This window comes from Pinus tabuliformis, chromosome 7 (genome assembly GCF_031772625.1).
Source record: "Pinus tabuliformis cultivar Carrire ecotype Pingquan chromosome 7, CPIR1, whole genome shotgun sequence".
Classification (NCBI taxonomy): domain Eukaryota; kingdom Viridiplantae; phylum Streptophyta; class Pinopsida; order Pinales; family Pinaceae; genus Pinus; species Pinus tabuliformis.
In genome coordinates this window covers 38,261,391-38,284,483 of record NC_142293.1, presented here as the reverse complement: position 1 = coordinate 38,284,483, position 23,093 = coordinate 38,261,391, and the positions used below count along the sequence as shown (strand labels likewise).

The following is a 23,093-nucleotide window of genomic DNA, read 5'->3' as shown; positions in this document are numbered from 1 at the left end:
GGGAGAAAGGACCAACAACAATACGGATGCAGAGGGAGTTGTCGTACAGATGCAACAGTGGCAGTAGTAGAGCCATGGGCAGCAGTACAGGATGCAGCAGTGCAAAGGATGTTGGGCAGGGAGGCTTAGCATCAGCACAGGGACCGATGCCGGATGATCAGTGTGATACTCAGTGAGGAGTATTACTAGAGCACAATCCTCGCTAAGAGGGAGTATTGATTTGGGGTAGCATCGGATATGCTCTAACCACGAAAATTGGTGGAGAGACTAAAGCACATGAGATCTCCAATACCCAGAAATGGTTTGGGCAGATTCTAAACAGTTTGGGAGATATTAAAATAATTAATATTTTTAATGGAGCCCCTAAGTCTAAACTTAGGGAAAATAAAATATTAATGTGAATATAAAATATGTGTTAGAAGGGTCCAAAAGTCATGGATCATGCCAGAGTTAATCTTAGCTGTTGATTAGGGACTTAATCTCGACCATTGATTTGTCAACGAGAAAAGTATAAGAGGAGGTTTAAGGGTCACTTGGAGGACACACTGAGGGAGACCAGTCAGTTCAATTTCTGGAGCGGGGTTAGCTGAGAAATTTGAACTAGTAGTCTAGTGAGCAGTCAAGAGGCAGGAAGTACGGAACAGAGAGAAGGGATTAGCCACTGGAGACTGGCGCAATGTTGCACGAAGCGGCCCCCCCCCGCGCCCACCCCCACCCCCACCCCCACGATTCCAGACTCTAGACCTTATGAAGACCAAACCTAGTTACACATTTCAATAGTTACCCCGCATGTCAACAAAGGTACATACTAAAACTTTTATAGTATTTATTGTTTATTTCTGGTAGCATCGAATTTACTCTAAGTCTCAAATTTTGCAGGGAGGCTTAGACATATGTATTCCACAATACCCAAAAATTGTTTTGGGAAATTCCACCCGGAGACAATTTTTTAAAAATAATTAATTATTTTTAATGGGTCCTGTTGTCGCACAGAATGTCTAGGCCCCGCGACAACGACTCAGATCGGGGCTGTCACCCTGATCCCCAATCTCTTCGTTTAAGCTGTCTCCCTACAACAGGCTAAGGGGGGTAAAAGTAAACCCGATGGAAAAATGGAATGAAGAAGAACTAGTTGGGAACCAACCAGTTTGAGAGACACAACAAGGCGATCAAGTACTTGATTAAGATTTAGCAAGACTTAGGACTTGATTAGATTTTAAACGATTGATACCAGTGCCTTATGGAGTCAACGATTTTGTTAGGCAAATTAAGCTCAAGTAATTGATTAGCAACTGCTGCTTAGATGAATGACTATCTTATATGAAATGCAGACCCTAAAACTAATGTGAGATGCAAGAATCTTGGTTAATTTTAGTTAAATGTCTTTCTAAGTTTTAACCCTTCGATCCTTTCTATATTGAGCCTGATTTCGTAGTAATTGGCAGAGAGAAGATCAGGAGAAGCACACTAAGGTGTGATTAATGATACCTCTCATGAAATTCTAACATACCCGGTGCTGCAGAGAACTGTGGCTCTGACGACTACAAGGTCACCGTTTTAAGTACTATTAAAATGGGTTTCTCAAGAAAAGATAAATTAAGATCTATCTGTCTATCGACCAAGCTTATGCTTGGAAGTAAATTTTATCTATGCAAAGTTAACTTAAATGCAAATGCATTGGAAGATGAGATGAAGTTAGACTCGAGAATGGGAAAACACTTATGCCGCAAAAGCTCTCAATTACCCAAATGAAATGCTTGCCTTTTTTTAGATGAAGACTTAGAAAATAAACTCTTGAAGATACTATAGTTAAAACACTAGCTTATTTCAAATCTTCTTGATACAGTTATAACTCAAAGAGAACAAAAACTTTTTTGCAATTAATATCAACAGATACTAAAAAAATACTCAGTTTGTGAAACAAAGGATATGCATTTTATCACAATTCCATGACAGAGTACTTAATTTTCAGAAATTAATTTTTAGGACAGCAATAAGAAAAACTTTATGACAACAACAATATGACAATGAAAACAATAAGCTACCAATGATATCTTTATGCCAAAAATTTACCGAAATTTTTTCGAACTTGCTCACATGAATTATCAAAAAATTTCACCCTGTTATGATGTGATTTCCAGAATTATATCAAATCTGTTATACTTATTACAGTTAGCAATTAAAACATGAAATAAGCCTAATGATGAATGCCCAACTCAAGAAATTGATTCCTTAATGTATTAGACAACTTAGGAATTGATTTTAGGCTAATCCACATGAAATTTTTCCATTGTTATATTTCAGACTTTAGAAACAGAATTATTCAGAGATAATAGTGACCCAAAATGTAGATCTAGGCCAAATTCTTGATACACATCAAACGTAAATGACTTATTAATGTATTTAGCAATTTTTTAGTTAATTTCAAACCACTTAGATGTGTTTTTCACCACTATTAGAAAGGTAGATGATTTCTGTAGCAAACAGTGAGGAAAAAGATGGTTCAAAGATCAAACTCTTAGGCCCTAGGCCTTGAAGATCACTTGCCCAAGTTGCCAAAACAATTTCAATATCTGAAACACAAATTTTTACCAAATTTTCTACAAAAACCCACCAATGATTAGTTTCAGAAAATCAAATATTCAAATCAGAAATGGAGCAAGGGAATCTATGGCCAATGAGAGCTATCTCTAGGCTCAATAGAACTAGCGTTGGGCGAGGAGAAGGCAGATCTGGGCTTAGGAGCCCCAAAACGTGAAACCCTTGTTCTGAAAAAAATTATTTTGCTTCATATCTTCAGATTTATTGCAAAATCTTTAATGGCTGGCCTTGTAAAAAGATTTGGGATAAGATATTACCCTCCAAGGCCTAGATCTGTCTCAAAACCCCCAGATCTGCTTGAAAAATCTCAGATCAGAAGATTTACTTGGCTGATTTCTTAGATCTATTCCCGCAAATAATCTTTGAGCCCCAATCTTGCCCTCTAGGGTCTAAATCTAGCTCAGATCTGAAGATTTACTTGGTTGATTTACTTGGGTCACTTTTCAATTGAATCAGGGTAATACAATTCATTTGCAAGAAGTCCTATATGTACCTGATCTAAAAAAGAACCTGGTGTCCATTTCAGCAATGGAAGACAAAGGCTACAAGGTGTCCTTCATCGATGGCAAGGTACGTGTATGGAAAAAGAATTTTAAAGATGCTTTCGCTCTTGTGTTTCGAGTTGATTCACTATATCAGGTTGGAGGAAGTCTGCTGCGTGTCATGTCTTGTGACACATCTCTTTAGTCCAAACTATGGCATCGGAGGTTTGCTCACCTTCATTATAAAGCTCTACCCGATGTGAGAAAAATGGTGACTGGGATGCCCAAATTCAAATTAGAGCAAGAAGGTGTATGTCTGGGATGTGCTGAAGGAAAGCTCAAAAGGGGGTCATTCCCCTCAAGCCATAGCAAGACCTCCGATATATTGCAGTTGGTTCACTTAGACATATCTAGTATGATGCCTGTGAACTCCTTGGGAGGATATTTATATTACCTCACTTTTACAGATGATTATTTTCGCAAGACTTGGATATATTTCTTGAAAAAGAAGGATGAAATGTTCTCCTGGTTTCGTCACTTCAAAGGCTTGATCGAGAATCAAACCGAAAAGAAGATCAAGGTCTTAAGAACTGATAATGGGACCGGGTATGAAGCCAATGAGTTCCATGAATTTTGCAAAGAAGATGGCATTAAGAGGGAGACTACAACACCATATACTCCTGAGCAAAATGGTGTGGCGGAAAGGAAGAATCGTACGATTGTGGAAGCTGTCCGTGCTATGCTCCATGATCAAAGGCTTCCGAAGTTTCTATGGGCCGAAGCTGTGAATACCGCTGTATATGTTCAAAACCGATGCCCTCATCAAGCATTGGGTTCCAAGACTCCCGAAAAGATGTTTACCAGTAAGAAACCTGACGTATCTCATTTTAGAATTTGTGGAAGCCCTATATATTTTCATGTGCCGAAAGAGAAAAGGAATAAATTGGGTGCATCTGGAAAGAAAGGAATCTTCGTGGGCTATAGCGAAAACACTAAGGGCTATAGAATCTATGTGGCTGGTCAAAGGGAAGTCGAGATTAGCCATGATGTCACTTTTGATGAAGATATGGCTCTTAGCAAAGTTGACAATCTTCCTACTCTAAGGGAATCTAAAGAAGCCAACACCAGGAAACCGGAGGAAAAGGAAGATGAGACAATGCTCGATGTGGAAGAACCTATGGATCCTATTGATCCCCCTCCGCAAGAGCCTTCCTCTTCTTGGAAGAGGCCTTCATGGCTTAGGGGGACACTTGATGATGCCAAAAGACACATTGCACCCAGAGGGACTTTCCGTGAAAGTAAGAACCTGGTCAGGTATCAGGGATACTTGACCATCATGAGCACGATCATCCAAAATAAGCCTTTATCATTTGCAGAAGCTGTCAAGCATCAAGTATGGAAGGATGCTATGACTGAGGAATATGAGTCCATCATGAAAACGATGTCTGGGATGTGGTCCCTAGACCCCAGGACAAAGCAGTTGTCACTTCGAAATGGCTTTACAAGATAAAGCATGGAGTTGATGGAAGTGTTGAAAAGTATAAGGCTCGTTTTGTCACTCGTGGCTTCTCTCAGAAGGAAGGCATAGACTCTAACGAGATATTTGCACCTACTGCCCAATACACCACCATCCTCTCGATCATAGCCCTTGTTGCTTTGCAAGGATGGAACATACATCAGATGGATGTCAAGACCGCATTCTTGCATGGTTCGATCAAAGAGGAAGTCTATGTGGAACAACCCGAAGGATTTGAGATTCATGACCAGGAATCTCACGTGTGCAGGTTGAAGAAAGCCCTCTATGGGCTGAAGAAAGCACCCCGAGCATGGTATGAGAGGATGGATAGTCTACTTGATGAAGCTGGGATTCACTAGGAGTGAAGCCGACCGTAACCTTTACTTTAAGGTTGAAGATGATAAACCTCTCATACTAGTGCTGTACGTTGACGACCTCTTTCTGATAGGTGCAGACCCTTTCATTCACAAATGTAAGAGGGAGTTGGCTTTTGAGTTTGAGATGAAGGACCTAGGATTGATGTACTATTTCCTAGGACTGGAAGTCTGGCAGAAACCAGGGGAGATTTTCCTATGTCAAGGAAAATATGTGGTGAAGATATTGGAGAGATTTAGTATGGTAGACTGCAAGCCTGTGACTACCCCGATGGAGCTTGACTTCAAGAAGCTAAGCGGTAGTGCTGAAATGCTACCGAGTATCGTCAACTCATCGGAGCATTGATGTTCTTGGTGAACTCCCGTCCGGATATATGTTTTGCAGTCAACACAAAGTCAACATATGGTTGAGCCTCACCACACACATTGGATTGGTGCTAAGAATCTGTTGATATATCTTCGAGGCACAATCACTCATGGGTTGAGATACACTGCCAGAGATGTGAGACTACATGTATATACCGATGCTGATTGGGCAGGCAGTGTGGTGGACCGAAAGAGCACTTCTGGGTGCTGTTTCTCTTTGGGATCTGCCTTGATATCCTGGATGAGCAGGAAGCAGAAGTCGGTGGCTTTGAGCACCGCCTAGGCAGAGTACATTGCTACTAGTATGGCCTCTTGTGAGGCGCTCTGGTTGCAGAAGCTCTTCAGTGAGTTGTTTGGATTTACATTGGGTACTACTGTGGCTACTTTGGGACAGGATGATTAGTTCTCCTGTGGAACAGGATGATTAGTTTTCCTATGGGACATGATGATTAGTTCTCTTGTCGAGTGTTAATTTTAGGTATGTTCTATGCTAGAGCAATTTATTCAATTTCTTTTCCACATTAGTAATCACATCAGCATAAAGTAAAATGTAGATAGAACATAAATATAAATCGCAGAAGACAAGCCAAGACAAGAGGACACAAGATGTGGCGCCAGCCAGGGACAAACCCCACAATGTGGGGAAACCCTTGATCAATTCTTCTTTTATGTTCTTCAAAGTTCAGCAGAGAAAGTGAGAGAGATAGTACATTTACAATAGAAGTCAACACTTTGACTTTTGATATCGGCATGAGATCAGTTGAAGACATATTTCTTCAAATGATTCTCTAAGGTGACTCGTTCACCTATCATAGTGTTGCATCTCGTCTATTTGTTGCACATTACCATGTAACACCTTGCTGTATTGTCACATGTGTTGAACCTTGATGACTGAGCTACTCTCATCTTCATGTTGCTCATCATGCTGCATCTTCCATGGTCTTATTCATCATTAAGCTACCCATGTTCATGATCTCATTCATCATTATGCTGCCCCTGCTCATATCATCTTGCACCATTATGCTGCCCATGCTCATATCATCATGCTGCTTATCATGCTGCCCATGATCTCATACATCATGCTGCCCATACTCATATCATCATGCATCATTATGCTTCCCATGCTCATATCATCACGCTGCTTATTATGTTGTCCATGATCTCATACATCATGCTGCCTTCCTTCGGAGACAGATGCTCCCACTGTTTCGGCAGTTCCTGGTAGTTTCGGCTTTTCCGGCAGTTCCGACTTTTCCAGTAGTTCCGACAGTTCTGGCATTTCTGGCTTTTCCAGCTTTTCCGGCTTTTTTGGCTTTTTCGGTTTTTCCAGCTTTTTCAGTATTTCCGACTTTTCCGGCGTTTCCAACGTTGATAATTCTGAGATTTTTTGATTATCCATAACTTCCCGTGCTATTCTCCTTTCTTCTGCCAACAATCGCTGCAAAATCACTGCATCTTAGTTGAAGATCTGCTCTGCGAGGAAACTGCACTACCTTCTGCCTCTAGAAGCTTCGATCTAGAGAATCAAATTTCTTTGTTGACTCACTAAGAGATTGATCTCACTCAAAACTTCGACTTCCTTGGCCCAAGGAGTGCACTGCCTCTAGGATTTCGAATTGCTGCCAAAGCCGAATTTCGAACCCCCTTCTTCCTTTCTGCTCTGAGCTCTCTTGTTCACGATCTTACAATGTGAAAATTCGGTGATCCCGAATCCTACTGCAGTAACTGATAATGTTTCTTATATTTGTAAAATTACTTAAACAAATTATTTGTAGTCTTCTACGACAAAAATGAAAATACATACACTGCAGTCTTCACAAATAAAATTTTGGGAAAAGTAAATAGAAAGAAAAATACTAGCACACATATAACCATAGTGACAATTATTTTTGGACAAGTGTCCCCGGAAAAAACCCAATGTGGGAAGACCGGTGCAGCAGATGAGGGTTTCTTTTATTAATCTTTAGCAATAATTTTTGTACAAGACAAAATAGAGGAAGAATCACTAAGAGAATTTTATTGGTGACATTCTAATAGTCCACAGCGTTTTCTGACTTTGAAGAGGACCTCCTGCATCTTTCGCTGGCCTTTCTGCGTCACCCTTTGCACAATGACAGCATAGGCCCTGCGTCAACCCTTCTGCGTCCCAACATTGTGTCTCTCCTCTACGCTGCCTCCTCTAGATTTGTCTTGCACTCTCTGCCTATGTTGATGCCCTCTCTCTCCCACCTACAACTTCAGCAAGTGAGAAAATCAATCTGCTTGAGTAACTGAGTATCTTCTCTGGTGTATTCTCCATCTACCCATTGACTTCTTCTTATGTTGGAGCACCAAGGACCAAGATTAAAACATAATCGATGGCTAAGATTAATTAGAAGTCAATCCATGTCTTCTTCTAGAAGATTCTCACTATGGCTTAATTAATACCCTTTAATTAACCAGATTTCCTAAGTTTAGACTTAGGGAATCATTTAAAAAAGTTAATTATTTTAATTAAGTTATCTCTAGGTGGAATTTCTAGAAACAATTTCTGGGTTTTGGAGAATACATGTATTCTAGCCTCTCCATAAAATTCCGTGGCTAGAACACATCCTATGCTACAAAAATTAACACTTAGAGTAGGCATATAATCTAAAATTAACTAAGATTTTGCATCTCACCTAGATTGTAAGATTTGCATTTCATATAGGATAGTGGAGCATCCTCAAGCAACAACTGTTCATTCGGTGACTCGGTGATTAATTTGTCTTAAGCAAGTAACTGACTGCATTTAAGGTGTGGATTTGGGGTAGCATTGGATGTGCTCTAGCCATGAAAATTGGTGGAAAGGCTAAAGCACATGAGATCTCCAAGACCCAGAAATGGTTTGGACAGATTGTACCCGATTTGGGAGATGTTAAAATAATTAATATTTTTAATGGAGTTCCTAAGTCTAAACTTAGGAAAAATAAAATATTAATATAAAATTGGGTTAGAAGGTTCCAAAAGTCATGGATCAAGCCAAACCTAATCTTAGCCGTTGATTAGAAATTTAATCTCGAACGTTGAAGGACCAACGAGAAAAGTATAAGAAGAGGCTTGAGGGTCAGTTGAAAGATACACCAAAGTGATCAGTCATTCGATTTACTAGAGCGGGGTTTGCTATGTAAAGTTGAATCAGTGATCAGCAGCGAGGGGCAATGAGTACTGGACAGAGAGGCAGAGACAGTGTCAAGAGACCAGCGCAGAGGCTAGAGGGACTGTGTCATCCACGCAGAGAGCAATTGGAGTGACGCAGAGGGTCCCAGAGGCTGCGCAGTGCCTCAGAGGGCTGACATAGTGGCCAGAAGGGCCAGCGCAGTGCTTCAGAGTTGCTGGAGAGGGTTTTGTGGGACATGTTTTTTGAATACATGTTTCCAAATAGAGAGGTATTGCTGCCAGTTATTTTTCTCTGTCGGGTGAGCCAGTTTGGCACCCAACTGTACTCAAGGAAATACTGCATCGGTTTTCTCACATTGGGTTTTTCTGGGGACATTTGTCCAAAAAGAACGGTGTCACTTGTGTGTTTGCTTTCTTTCAGCTCATGATCTGTAGATGTTGAGACCGTATTGTGTTTATTTCGTTATTTATATGTTTTAAATAACTTGTTCGAATTTAACAAGTAGAAGAAATAAACCAGAAGAATACAAATTAAATTTCTAACAGATAGACTTGGAAATTTCAACATGGTATCGGAGCATGGTTGCAAATCACAGGAGAACTGAAGACATCAACTAAGTAGAGCATTTGCAGTGAAATCAACTGTCCCAAGTGACAGAAGCTGATCCTTGCAGAAGCCACAGAAGAAGGGTTGACGCACAAAGATTGCGTCATCAGTCCAGGCTAGAGAGAGGCCAACGCAGAGGCTGAGGAGGGCAGAAAGAGGCTCACGCAGAGCCATGCAAAGACCAAGAGGGTTGACGCAGTTGGTTGAGGGAGCTGTTTTGCCAGTGTTGGGATTGCGCAGAGCCTAGAGGCTCAATCCTTTAGTTGCTGGGGCATAGAAAGTTGTGGGTAGTTTGCGGGAGCAAAGTTTGTGGGGTATTGTGGGCAGAACAATACCTAATAGGGAAAAACCAAGATAGAGGGAGTTGCTACCGAGGCGGTTTTCTAGCCAAGGAATTCGGATCAGCGTTGCGGGTGCACAGAAGATCAGAGAGGTGCAACTTGATGATTGGCAGGAGGATTTCAAGAAGGGAAATCAGGACTCAGCAGGAGTCAAAGAGAGAACTTCCAGAGGGAAGTAAAGAGACTCGGAGGAGTCGACAAGAAGAGCAGAGAGATGGCCATGAATGGGCTGAGGGATCAGGATAGGCTGGACGAGGTGTCCAACTTTGTAGTCTACAATGCCAGGATCTTGTCCATTCTAGATAGACATCGCATCAAGGGCTTCGCCTTGAGAACAATGGTTATCCCAATTGACCCGACAGCTAATGAGAAGTACGAGGAGCAATGGCCAAGGCAAAATGCATCATCCTTGATGGGGTCAAGGATCATGTGGTCCAACATATTGCCGAGAAGGAGACAACAAAGGAGATGTGGGACACCTTAAAGACATTGTACCAGCATACTTCTGTGCAGAGGAAGATGTTAATTGAGAATTAGCTGCAGTCATACCAGATGTAAAAGGGGGAGCAGATAGATCACTTCCTCAGTCGGCTGAAGGAGATTCGGACCAACTGACTTCCATAGGAGCCACGCCTGATGAAGAGTTGATGGTGAGGACTGCACTTAACGCAGTGTCCGAGGAGTGGGAGACATTTTCCCAAAGCATACTTGGCAGAGCAGATCTTCCAGATTAGGAAGAATTGTGGGTGGCTCTTCGCCAAGAGGAGATTAGGTGGTTGAGCAAGACGGGAAGTAGCAGTAAAGGAGTCCGGATCAAGAAGGAAGAGGAAGAGGATGCAGCTCTGGCATCTGCGGGAAAGCAGGAGAAGAGGAAGAAGGACCTCTCCAAGGTCAAGTGCTTCCACTAAGGGGAGCTGGGTCATTATGCAAATGATCCAGGTGGATATTCGTGGCCACCCATCAAGTCCACTTGGACCCCCACCATGGTTTCTTTCAGCTTTTTAGTTTCCTTAATTGTAGCACAGTTTACTAGTTTTAGCAGTTTTTCGGGTCCTGAACTTCCGGAGTTGTTTTGAGGCCCTAAATGACATTTTTTGGGAAAACTGGGAGCAACATGGGTCCATGGACCGATGTTGCTCTTCCCAAAGATGTAGTTCTCGGATAGATCTTTCTAATGAGATATTGTATGCGTCAAACGAAGATCGTATGCCAAAGTTACGACCCTGGGAAGTTGATGTACCAATTTACCCAAATGGGGCCCACAGTTTGGCGTTTCATCTTCTAGGGTTAGGTTTTTGGATGTTTAGGGTTTTCTATTGTTTCTCAACAATAAATAGGCCTTCGAGCCTCATTGTAACATAGTTCAGAGGCATGTAGCCACCACATCTCTTCTCAGAGATAAGCTACCATCGCCCTAGCTATTTATTTCCATTTTCTATTTGTAAACATATATCAGTATTTTACATTAATGAAATGAAGTATTATTTCCGCTGCATCTTTGTGTTTATGGTTATTTCTGTAATTTGTTGCGTTCCTGTTTAAATCCGGATCAGTGGTATCAGAGAGGTTTACTTTTTCTTTGTTTTTCTTTGCATGTCCCCAATGAGGTCGAGATATAAGGAGTTGGGGCTTGAACTGGTCGAACCTTTGCAAGACCAACCTCGCAAAATCCGACGGCCTCCCATGGCAGACGAAAAGAAAGACGAGGGGGCAGGAGATCCTATCAAAATCTTGCTCGAAGAAGCCCTCGAGCGACAAAGGAACGCGATGATGGACAACTTTGCCCAAATCCTTCAGCGGCTACCTAGGGGCGACGCATCGGCTTCCCACAGCGACTCTGGAAACGCCACACTGTTTAAGGTACAAGTTAATTTTGAAATCCCCATATTCAAGGGTCAGATAGACGCAGATGTCGTCGATAAATGGTTAAATCTGCCAGAGGGTTATTTTTCTGTTCATGATATTTCCAGTTGGGAAAGGATTATTTTTTCTCTTCTCAAAGCAGCCCCCCATGTCAAGGACTGGTGGGAAACCTACTGCGAGCAGAAGGATGAAAGTACCGGCTCACTATTTTCAGCCGCACCCACCTGGAATTCATGCTGGGATGCCATCAAGGAGCAGTACTACCCTGTCGGAAGCTATGAAGATCAATACATAAAGTGGACCACATTGCAGCAGGGAAGGGACCAAGACGTGCCGGAGTTTACCAATATTTTCCATACCCTCTGCACAAAGTTGGGTATCAAGGATTCGAAGCAGCATTTGATACTCAAATACCGTGGCTGCTTGCACAAGTACATCCAGGAAGAAATAGAATTCCTGAACATCTCCTCGCTTGGCATGGCATATCGATATGCCGTCAAGGTCAAGCAAAAGTTTAAACAAAAGAAGCGAGACTTTGGATCTGCGAATCCGAAGAAGGGAAAGTTGCCCCCAAACCGCATAACAAAGGACAAAACCAAGGCGGGGTGGCTCAAGACAACCCACCAAAGCTGCAAGCAAAGAACAACGCTGTGAAGCCGAAAAAGGACACGGGAAAATGGTGTGAGTTCCATAAGAGCTCCACTCACAACACAAGTGAGTGTCGGGCCAAGCAGTCACTGGTGGCTGACCTAAAGGTTTCAGATTCAGATGCATGTTCCGACTCTGAGTCAGAACCCGACAAGGGGAATAACAAAGAGAAGCAGATTATCGATGCGGAGCCCAACGCCACCGTTGCCACCACGAAGATCCAAAAGGAAGAACTCGAAGATCCAGAGGAGGAAGAGCGTCTCTTCCACTCCCAGATGTGGGTAAAGGGATCCCCGCTACAGTTCATTGTCGACAGCGAGAGCCAAAAGAACCTCATTTCGGTAGAGGTCGTGAAGCGGCTGTGCTTACCGACCACATCACATCCACAACCATACACCATCAGGTGGCTTCACCAAGGACGGGATCTTCGCGTGAGCTAGCAATGTCGCCTTCCAAACAACATCAAGCCCTTCACGGATGAGGTATTGTGTGACATTGCTCCCCTTGAAGTTTGTGATGTATTATTAGGACAACCATACTTGTGGAAGCGACATGCTGTGTATGAATCAAGGCCCGGTGCTATTATTATTACTTTGGGAAATAAGTTGTATAGAATACCGGAGGTAGCACCGCCTACTGCCATCTCTTTGGTTACTACAAAATAATGCAGTAAGCTCATTTCCAAAACCGGGAAATTTGTTTTCGTGATGATACGCCCTCAAGGAAAGAAGAAGACGGTGGCCACGACCTCCAGACAGGGCCCCTCCGCACGACAACTACAGATGGACAAGGTCGTGGAGGAGTACGAGGACATCTTCACCTCCCCCGCAGGGGTTCCTCTGCACTGTCAGGTCAAGCACTCCATTGACCTGACCCCAGGTGCGCCGCTGCCCAATGGACCAATCTATTGGCGCTCCGTTCTGGAGAACGATGAAATCAAGAGGCAGATTTAGGAGCTGCTACAGAAATATCACATCCGTCTGAGTTCATCGCCCCGTGGGAGCCCGATTGTGTTGGTACAGAAGAAGGATGGGACTTGGAGACTCTGTATTGACTATCGGGCACTGAACAAGATCGCTGTCCGTAATAGGTACCCGATCCCACGGATTGATGACCTCCTGGACCAACTAAAGGGGGCAAAATATTTTAGCAAGATCGATTTGAAGTCAGGATTTCACCAGGTACCAATCGAACCCTCCGATGTGTGGAACACTGCCTTTAAAGCCAAGGAGGGCCTTTTTGAATGGTTGGTTATGCCTTTCAGATTAACGAATGCTCCTGCAATCTTCATGAGGCTAATGGATGACATCTTGCGGCCATTCACCAACTCATTTGTAGTGGTATACTTGGATGACATCCTGATCTTCAGCTAGAGTTGGGAAGAGCACCTCCATCACATCCGACAGGTTCTCCAAACATTGCGGCAACACAAGTTATGTGCCAATTTGGAGAAATGCATTTTTGGCATGACCCAGGTTCAGTATTTGGGATACATTATTGATGAACAGGGGGTGCATGTGGATGCAGCCAAGATCCAAGTCATTCGGGATTGGCCCTCTCCAACCACTCTAACGGAGCTCCCCAGCTTTCTAGGTCTTGCCAACTTTTACTGCAGGTTCGTGTTGGGATTTTCTCATATCACTTGGCCCTTGAGTCAAGTCACCAAGGGAGGAGCGAAAGCAAAATTCTTTTGGTCTGAATCTTAACAGAAGGCATTCACAGAGTTGAAAGATCGCCTCTGCTCAGCACCAGTGCTCGCATTGCCAGACTTGCAACAACAATTTGAGGTCGAGATAGATGCCTCTGACTATGCTATTGGGGCAGTCCTTACTCAACATGGACATCCAGTGGCATATCACAGTGAGACACTTTCAAACACAGTTCAAAAGTATCCCACTTATGACAAAGAGATGTATTCCATTGTGCAGGCCTGTCGACAATGGAAACATTACATTTGGGGGAAGGAAACGATCATCCACACAAACCACCGACCCCTCCAGTTCATACAGACCCAAGGGAAATTGCAGAATGATCGCCATCAGAAGTGGTCCACATACCTGCAACAATTCCATTTGAATATCAAGTATAAAAAGGGTAGCATCAATAATGTTGCAGATTGCCTCAGTTGACCACTGATCATGTCATTAACCACCGTGCTCAACTCTTGTGGGCACGAGACTTTTGATTGGCCACTTCTCTACAAAAGTGACCCAGAATTCGGCCACACATACCAGACACTCTTGGAGGGTTGGCATGTTCCAAATTTTCACCTCCAGGATACCCTGTTATGCCACTTGGGTTACCTTTGTGTTCCTTCAAGCGAGCGTGCCAAGATGATCTGGGAAGCACACTACAGTCGGGCTGCTGGGCATTTCGGGGTCGAGGAAATGGTGGCAGTACTGCAGAAGTATTTCTATTGGCCGAATCTTCGACAGGATGTCGAGAAGTACATCAAATCATGCACTGCCTGCGCCATTGCCAAATTGATAGTCAAGAAGCAAGGCCTCTATACCCTGCTGCCTACCCCTAGTCGACCTTGGGAATTCATCTCCATGGATTACATGTCAGGCCTTCCTTCCACTAAGCATGGAAACGAATGTGTTTTTGTGGTCGTCGACAGGTTCTCGAAGATGGCGTTATGGCGGCCTGCAAGAAGAATATCACAGCAAAAGCCACTACTAAACTCTTCTTCGAATGAGTGTGGGCACACTTTGGGATCCCACAGTCTATCATCTCAGATCGGGACAACAGGTTCCTCAGTACATTTTGGTCTAGTCTCTGGTCGATGCTGGACACCAAACTCACTAAGTCCACAGCCTTCCATCCTCAAACTGATGGCCAAACAGAGGTTGTCAACAGGATGATTGTACACATTCTGCGCATGTACAACTCAAAGCATCCATGCACATGGCACGAGAGCCTCCCCTATGTTCAACACAGCTACAACCGGACTCTCCACAGCTCGACTGGCCACAACCCTTTTCATGTGGGCTTGGGTTCCAACCACTATGTCCCATTGATGTGGCCATGCCATTTGCATCTACTCACACAGATTCGGCTCATGTCCAGTTCGAAACAGATAAGGCAAATAGCTTCATTGAGCACATACAACATATTCGGTAGCAAGTCCATGACATTCTGGAGAAATCAAATGCCAAGTACAAGCAGCGACATGATAAACATCGGGTGCCACACAAGTTTCAGGTGGGCGACAAAGTCTAGTTGCATTTGCAAAAGGAATGCCTTACCGGAGCCTATCGGAAACTCAGACCACTCTGATATGGTCCTTACACCATTACCAAAGCTATGGGAGACAATGCATTTGAGCTCAGCATTCCCCCATTCCTTGGCCTGCACCTAGTGTCCAATGTGGACTGCCTTCAGCCATACTTTCCACCATTACTAGACACATTCGACATTGCAGAACAACTCACACCCACAGAGTTAAATCCAGATTGCATGGAACAAGTTGCAACTGATCGGATCATGGACACACAGATCAAGCACACTCGGCAGCAGAACATCCAACTGTATCGAGTTGTCAAAGTAGGCCAACTCCTTCACCAAGGCAAGTGGCTCACCAAGGACCAAGTTCAGCAGAAGTTTCCTCATCTCATGGAGGAACTCAATGCAATGGGGACCATTGCTTCCTAAGGGGGGAGGAATGATCCAGGTGGATATTGGTGGCCACCTGCCAAGTCCACTTGGACCCCCACCATGGTTTCTTTCAGCTTTCAATTTCCTTAATTGTAGTACAGTTTACTAGTTTTAGCAGTTTTTTGGGTCCTGAACTTCCGGAGTCGCTTTGAGGCCCTAAACGACGTTTTTTGGGAAAAATGGGAGCAACATGGGTCCATGGACCGATGTTTTTTTTCCCAAAGATGTAGTTCTCGGATAGATCTTTCTATCGAGATATTGTACACATAAAACGAAGATCGTATGCCAAAGTTACGACCTCGAGAAGTTGATGTACCAGTTTACCCAAATGGGGCCCACAATTTGGCGTTTCATCTTCTAGGGTTAGGTTTTTGGATGTTTAGGTTTTCCATTGTTTCTCAACAATAAATAGGCCTTCGAGCGTCATTGTAACACAGTTCAAAGGCATGTAGCCACAACATCTCTTCTCAGAGATAAGCTACCATCGCCCTAGCTTTTTATTTCCATTTTTTGTTTGTAAGCATATCTTAGTATTTTACATTAATGAAATGAAGTATTATTTCCGCTGCATCTTTGTGTTTATGGTTATCTCTGTAATTTGTTGCGTTCCTGTTTAAATCCGGATCAACAAACCAGTGTCCGTGGAAGAAGAACAAGGGAGAGGCATCTGACTCTAAGGCAGCACCAGTGAAGGCGGAGAAAGAAGTTGAGGAGGATGACGATTGTGCCATGAGTGCTCATGTACCTCTAGAGAAGAGGTGGGGAGACATCGAGCTGTAGTCAGGAGGACTACAGACAATGAGGGGCAGGATCCTTGAGGTACCCAACATCTTGGATTATACCTTGCTACGAAAGCCCCGAAGAGACTGGCAGATGTGGGTAGAGACGGATGCGGATGAAGCGATAGAGAGCGCTACAGTGCAAGAGTCCTCGGGCAGCGCGAGGCTAGCAGGCTGCAACAGTGCGAGAGGCACGGGAGTGTTGCACCAGTGCAGGATGACATAGAGAGGTGTGCAAAGGTGCAAGATGCAGAGAGTTGTTGCAGCAGCGCAGAGGTTAGTAGAAGGAGCGCTAGTTAGCGGCAGAGAGGGCTTCAACATCGGGAGTGTTTCTAGCTTGACAGGGATGTCAGAAGTTGGGTGGATCAGTTACTTACTTCTCAGTAACTGAGTTTTAGTGTAGTAGCACAATGCAGCATGATGAGAGGGTGATGCAGCGCAAATGTAGTGTTGGGAGGATGGATAGCAGCAGCACAGATGCAGAGGGAGCTGCCGTACGAATGCAGTAGTGGCAGTGGCAGGACGATGGGCAACAGTACAAGATGCAGCGATGCAGAGGATGTTGGGCAGGGAGGCCTAGCATCAGCACAGGTACCGTGCCGGATAATCAGTGTGATGCTCAATGAGGAATATTACTAGAGCACAATCCTCGCTAAGAGAGAGTGTTGATTTGGGGTAGTATCGATGTGCTCTAGCCATGAAAATTGGTGGAAAGGCTAAAGCACATGAGATCTCCAAGACCCAAAAATGGTTTGGGCAGATTGTACTTGGTTTGTGAGATGTTAAGATAATTAATGTTTTTAATGTAGTTCCTAAGTCTAAACTTAGGAAAAATAAAATATTAATGGGTATTAATATAAAATTGGGTTAGAAGGTTCCAAAAGTCATGGATCAAGCCAAATCTAATGTTAGCCATTGATTAGAGATTTAATCTCGGCCGTTGAAGGACCAACGAGAAAAGTATAAGAGGCTTGAAGGTCAGTTGGAAGATACACCAGAGTGATCAGTCATTCGATTTACTAGAGCAGGGTTTGCTAAGTAAAGTCGAATCAGTGATCAACAGCGAGGGGCAGTGAGTACTGGACAGAGAGGTAGAGGTAGTGCCAAGAGACCAGCGCAAAGGCAGAGAGCGAGAAGCAGCAGCGAAAACAGGCCACGTAGAGCCCAACAGAGATAGTGCAAAGGCCAAAAGGGACTGCGTCATCCACGCATAGAGCAGTTGGAGTGACGAAGAGGGTCCCAGAGGCTGCGCAGTGCCTCAGAGCGCTGACGCAAAGGGGTTTGGGGCTGACGCAGAGGCCAGAAGGGCCAACGCTGTGCATCAGAGTAGCTGGAGAGGGTTTCTTGGGACAGGTTTTCTGAACACCTGTTTCCGAATAGAGAGGTATTGCCGCCAATTATTTTTCTCTATCGGGTGAGCCAATTTGGCACCTAGTTGTACTCAAGGAAATACTGCATAATAATAAATCCTCAGAATAGTTGCATCGGTTTTCCCGCATTGGGTTTTTCCGGGGACATTTGTTCAATAATAACGGTGTCACTTGTGTGTTTGTTTTCTTTCAGCTGATGATCTGTAGATGTTGAGACTGTATTGTGTTTATTTTGTTATTTATATGTTTTAAATAACTTGTTCGAATTTAACAAGTAGAAGAAATAAACCAGAAGAATACAGATTAAATTTCTAACGAATAGGCTTAGAAATTTCAACATAAGGCACTAGTCTTCCATAATAATCTAATCAAACATTTAACTTGCTAATTCAACCAAGTTGCTAGGCCATTCAGTTGTGTCTCCCAGACTTGTTGGTTCCCAGTAAGTCTTTCATCTTCACATATCATAGGGACTAACCCCCATAGCTTACTGTAGGGGACAACTATAACGGAGAGGACAGGGATCGGCCCCACCCTGAGCGTTGTCGCATCTTGCCTGTACAGTTTGGGCGACAACATGACCCACATTTTCAGAAAGACAAAAATTAGACGAAGATAACTAACACAATTATTTATTGCTCTTTGGAAAAATTGTTATACTAGTTACTCTACTATTTTGACAAATATTTCCTCAACACACAAGGAAATCTAGAAGTTGGTTTATATTTGAAGTCAGATCTCTCTCAAAAATCCAGATTTCTACAAAACTTAGTATCAATAGCTGTTGTGAGAGGATTAGCTGTTCCTTAAGAAGCTGAATTTTTTATTAGAAATTGTCAATTGAATAATTTTTTATGAATACTTGTAATAGTTTTATTAAATTGTGTATGATGATTTCAGCTGGCTTTGACCAGAACTTGTGATATACTCTATTGCCGCAATGACCCATTTTTGGAAAACTTCGGCTGATGTTGGAATATTAGATGTCGAGTTTTATAAATTGAGGAATTTTCAGTTGTAGATGTTTCTTTTAAAGCTGCTTATACTTGATTTGATATGACATTTTCAGATTGCAGGTGGTCTATGTGATAATCTTTTGACTTGTATAGTCCGTGCATGGGACTTTAACAAACCTCTTTATGTTGCTCCTGCTATGAATACGTGCATGTGGAATAGCCCTTTTACTCAGCGACATTTGGATGCACTCAATGAATTGAGCATCATACTTATCCCACCCGTAACTAAGAAATTGGCATGTGGTGATTATGGAGATGGTGCAATGGCAGAGCCTGCCTTGATTGACTCAACTCTTAGGTTTTCCCGTAATCTGTCCCTCAATGTTCCCTGTAATGCTTCATGATTAAATATTTCTCATTTGTGTTGCACATGCATAACATTGGTGGAAGGCTGCACAGTGCTATCTGGTAGCAAAGATTTTGAGAGGGCTTCTAAATGGTATTTGGAAAAACCAAGGGCATGCCGGTGATCAGACTGCATCTACAAAGGTGTTGGTTTAACATGTTCTTTCATGAGTAATGTCTAATAATTCAGGCACCAATTCTTTTGATATATATTTTCTCATATGTTCTTAACATTATTAATTAATGCTTTCAGTGCTATCTGGTAGCAAAGATTTTGACAGGGCTTCTAAATGGTATTTGTAAAAACCAAGGGCATGCCGGTGATCAGACTGCATCTATAAAGGTGTTGGTTTAACATGTTATTTCATGAGTAATGTCTTAAAATTATTAATTAATGCTTTCATGCCTTTTATTGAGGCACCTAGTTGAACTTGAATTCTATTCTTAATCCCAATTGTGAAGAGGATATCCGAATGCTAATGAACTCTCCACCATTATTGTCAGTGGTATTGGCTTTATAGTTGCCTTTATTGAAGGCAGTTCATATTTGAGATTCTAATCGATAGTGATATTTTACAATGGGTTGGTTATTTAGTCTTACTCGAAGAACTTCACCATGGATCCCTTGAGAGCTTTGATCATACAATAAAATTTAAAGATTGCTCGTATTCTTTGAATGGGATGAAACAATCAACTATTAGACCAACAATAGAGGTTTATCATATTTGTATATAACATTTGCTATTGAATGATTAGCTTTGAAATAATGGTCTTTGTCCTAAAAACTTGGTTGTCGCAAGGTTTGCCTATAGGTCATAAATTGGATACGAGTGTGGATCTAAAGGCCAGAAGATGTGTACAATTTTGTATCTATTGCAATTGTCAAAAGGCATTCAATGGAACTGAAATACAATGAGAGATGCTTTGGTGCTAACAACTTTTTCCTTGATGGAACACTATATAAAGATTAGGCTACCATGAGGGTTAATATTAATGTGTTATTTCATATAGTTTTCATAAGTTCCTCCTATCTTCCTTTTTGTCCTACATTGTCTAAACACTAAAAGCCAATTTTGAGATTTCTTTCTTACTATGTTGACAACACCTTTTGCATCTTTTCCTTTCCTACTAAGGTATTCATTATGATTATAATAATTTCCTTCCTCTTGGAAGGTAATTCTAAGCACACCCCAAGAGTTAGATCAAGTGGTTTGACTTGCCATACGTAAGTGGTTGGCTGGAGAGTTCAAGAAGTCAAATCCACTTAGGTACCTTGAGGGTCAGGGGTACATGTTTACCGATGGCATATACCTCTAGTACCATTCATGAAAGGTGAGATAAGTGCTTGGAGGGCTTGTGGAAATATTCCTTGGGAAAAATAAATAGTTCTAACCCTGTCACTGCATTTGTCATTAATCCTCTATAATGCTGCATGTTTGAATTTGACTCTCTTGAACAAAAATTATAAATAAACTCAATATGTGTAATGTATTAATCAATTTTAAAATTCAAATCGGGATTAGAATTGATAGAGGGTTGTTAGTTTTTGGTTGTTCCAAGTTGTTCTCCTAGGAAGAGAGAACATGAGTGTTGAAGGGGATTCATTATAGGATGAGTGTGCCTTATGAGAGGGATTCCCTTATACATCCATTGTAAATTCTTTACACACTTATGATGTTTGGCATCTTCTATTTTTGGTTAGTATGAGGTTATGACAGATTCCATTACAATTATGACAAATTCCTTGCACATTATGACACATTTATGACGATACTTTCACATGCTAAGTAGGGTTGATCTATTAAGGAGAGTTTTGTTGTTACATGTGGTAGATGATTCCTTCATGAAGGATATTATTGGCCATTACTTTTGTATTCGCTCTTCCTGTCTTGTCAAGTTTGGCTTAGTAAAAGAGGGGACACTTATCGAGATATCACCTAAAGCTCGAGAGAAGCCATTGTTGTTCTTTGAGGACATGCTTACTTTTTTCTTGTGTTAATGATAAGATAATGATTGTTATAGAATTTCAATGTGTTATTAGTTACATTCATGTTGTTGTTTATTATATTAGATTTCATTTTTTGTAGGTTTGAATTCATCTCTCCTTATATGTAGTGTTTGCACTTTTGATTTTCCATTCAACGCTTATGTTTATGTAGATATAAAGCTTTGATTTGTGCTCTAGTCTTCTTATTTGAGTTGCAGGATATCCTTTGAGTGCAATTTTTTTAATATGCATGCAAAATTATGACATGTTATTAGATCAAATGAAATCAACATAGTATAGGTTCACTGTCTTATCTCTTGCAACATATCCACTCCATCACTAGCATTGCATGAGCATCTCATCCACAACCTTTCATGGGTCCTGGTGCTTCTTACAGGCACAAAGCACTCTAATATTTTAGGCATCACATAATTGAGATCCTTTGATAGCCCATTCTCATTGGTAGCAGTGCATTTTATACATGGATATGGGGAATCTCAAATGCATAGCTCTAATGCCATCTTGTCATCTTACATTCACATGATATGCAAATCTACACTCAAATAATTTGTCTTACAAATAAGAAAGATTTAAACACAAATCAAGCTTTGTTAGCTTTTGGAGTTACTTTGAAAATTTGCTTGCTGTGCTTGAGGGTGATTCATGTGATGTGGGTTGCATGGTGTGTTGATAACCCTTTGTTGTATTGGATGGACATACAAATTAGAGGTTATTCATAGATTTTTAGACCTTGTTTTGATGCTTATGTGGCACACTTGGAACACTGGAGACTTAGTGGTTGTAATGTACACATGAATGTGTTGGTTGCTTTCTTGAAGATCATCTAACCTTGAGGAGAGTTTGGCATCTTGGAGAAGGGTGTAGAGCCCCACATGGTGTGTGGACAATTGGTTGTTTGTATAGGGGCTTGTAGTTGACTTGAAGATGCATTAGAGATCATTGGAGGTGGAGCATTGTACACATCTCATGGAGCACTCACCTTGGGACCCTTTCTTGTTAGATGTACCCAACTTGGAGCTAGACTTATGTCACTTGGAGTTGGAATGTTTTACATGTGGGCCTCTTTATTTATTAGATAGGTTGCTTGTTGTGGACTAGGCCCACTTTTTATTGTTGGCCTCTCTCACCTTTCATATAAATAAAGTGTGGAGGGAGTATTCTCATTCAATTAGAGATATGAGAGATAAAGCAAACTTATCACTGTCACTTACAATCTTCTTTATTGTACCTTGCTCCCAATGTCTTCTTTGTAGTGTTTTTATTAAAAAACTATCCAATAATGAAAAAAACTAATAATGGTGAATACTTGTGTTGGTTTGACTAAACATGGAAAAAAGATTCATATATCAAACCAATGTACTATTTAAAGATCGATAATTTTCGATTAACTATTTACTAATAATTTACATATTCCAATTGCAAGGCCTCTTCTTAAATAACAAAACACCTATTCAAAAGGTAAATTTACAAGGATTACCCTACCGTTGATTTTTACTCTTGTGAAATGTTGACTTACAAGCTTGAATTCCTTTTGTGTCAGCTTGCCAGTGATAAAAAAGTCCATTGGTTGATCCCCTATCGATTTCCAATGAGTAGTTTCCTTCTCCACAAACTCCTTTGTCATAGTGGAGTTGTATGCAAGGTACAATGCTAGCAATTAAGAAGGGAGTGCAACTCTCAAGCTTATGAATAAATCCCCACTACAAGCTCAACAACAATTCATCAATAGAAAATTTTGTATTACAACTATCCAACATTAAGGAGCAAAAAGTGTGTAAGCTCTTTACCTCAAGCCTACTTTTATATATGTTGTCTCAAACCACTTTGTCCATTTCATGCAAAAATATGTAATTTTTTTAATAACAAATTATTTATTACCACTCATCTATGTGTCACTCACATACAAAAGTATATATTTAATTATTCTTTTAAAAATATAAAATAATGGTTGCCCATTATCCAATAATTGTTTTTTGTATTTT

General features: G+C 41.7%; 1 protein-coding gene across 4 annotated transcripts in view; it reads left to right on the top strand.

Annotated features, from left to right (window-relative positions):
* Positions 1-19,682, top strand: part of LOC149245128 (putative phosphopantothenoylcysteine decarboxylase) — a 176,636-nt gene extending 156,954 nt beyond the window's left edge. For all 4 annotated transcript variants that reach the window (XM_089457662.1, XM_089457661.1, XM_089457660.1 and 1 more), the window contains one exon: positions 18,812-19,682. In XM_089457662.1, the coding sequence (XP_089313788.1) occupies positions 18,812-19,102 (291 nt within the window). In that variant the 3' untranslated portion in view covers positions 19,103-19,682. The remainder of the gene's footprint in view (positions 1-18,811) is intronic.
* Positions 19,683-23,093: the final 3,411 nt, after the last annotated feature.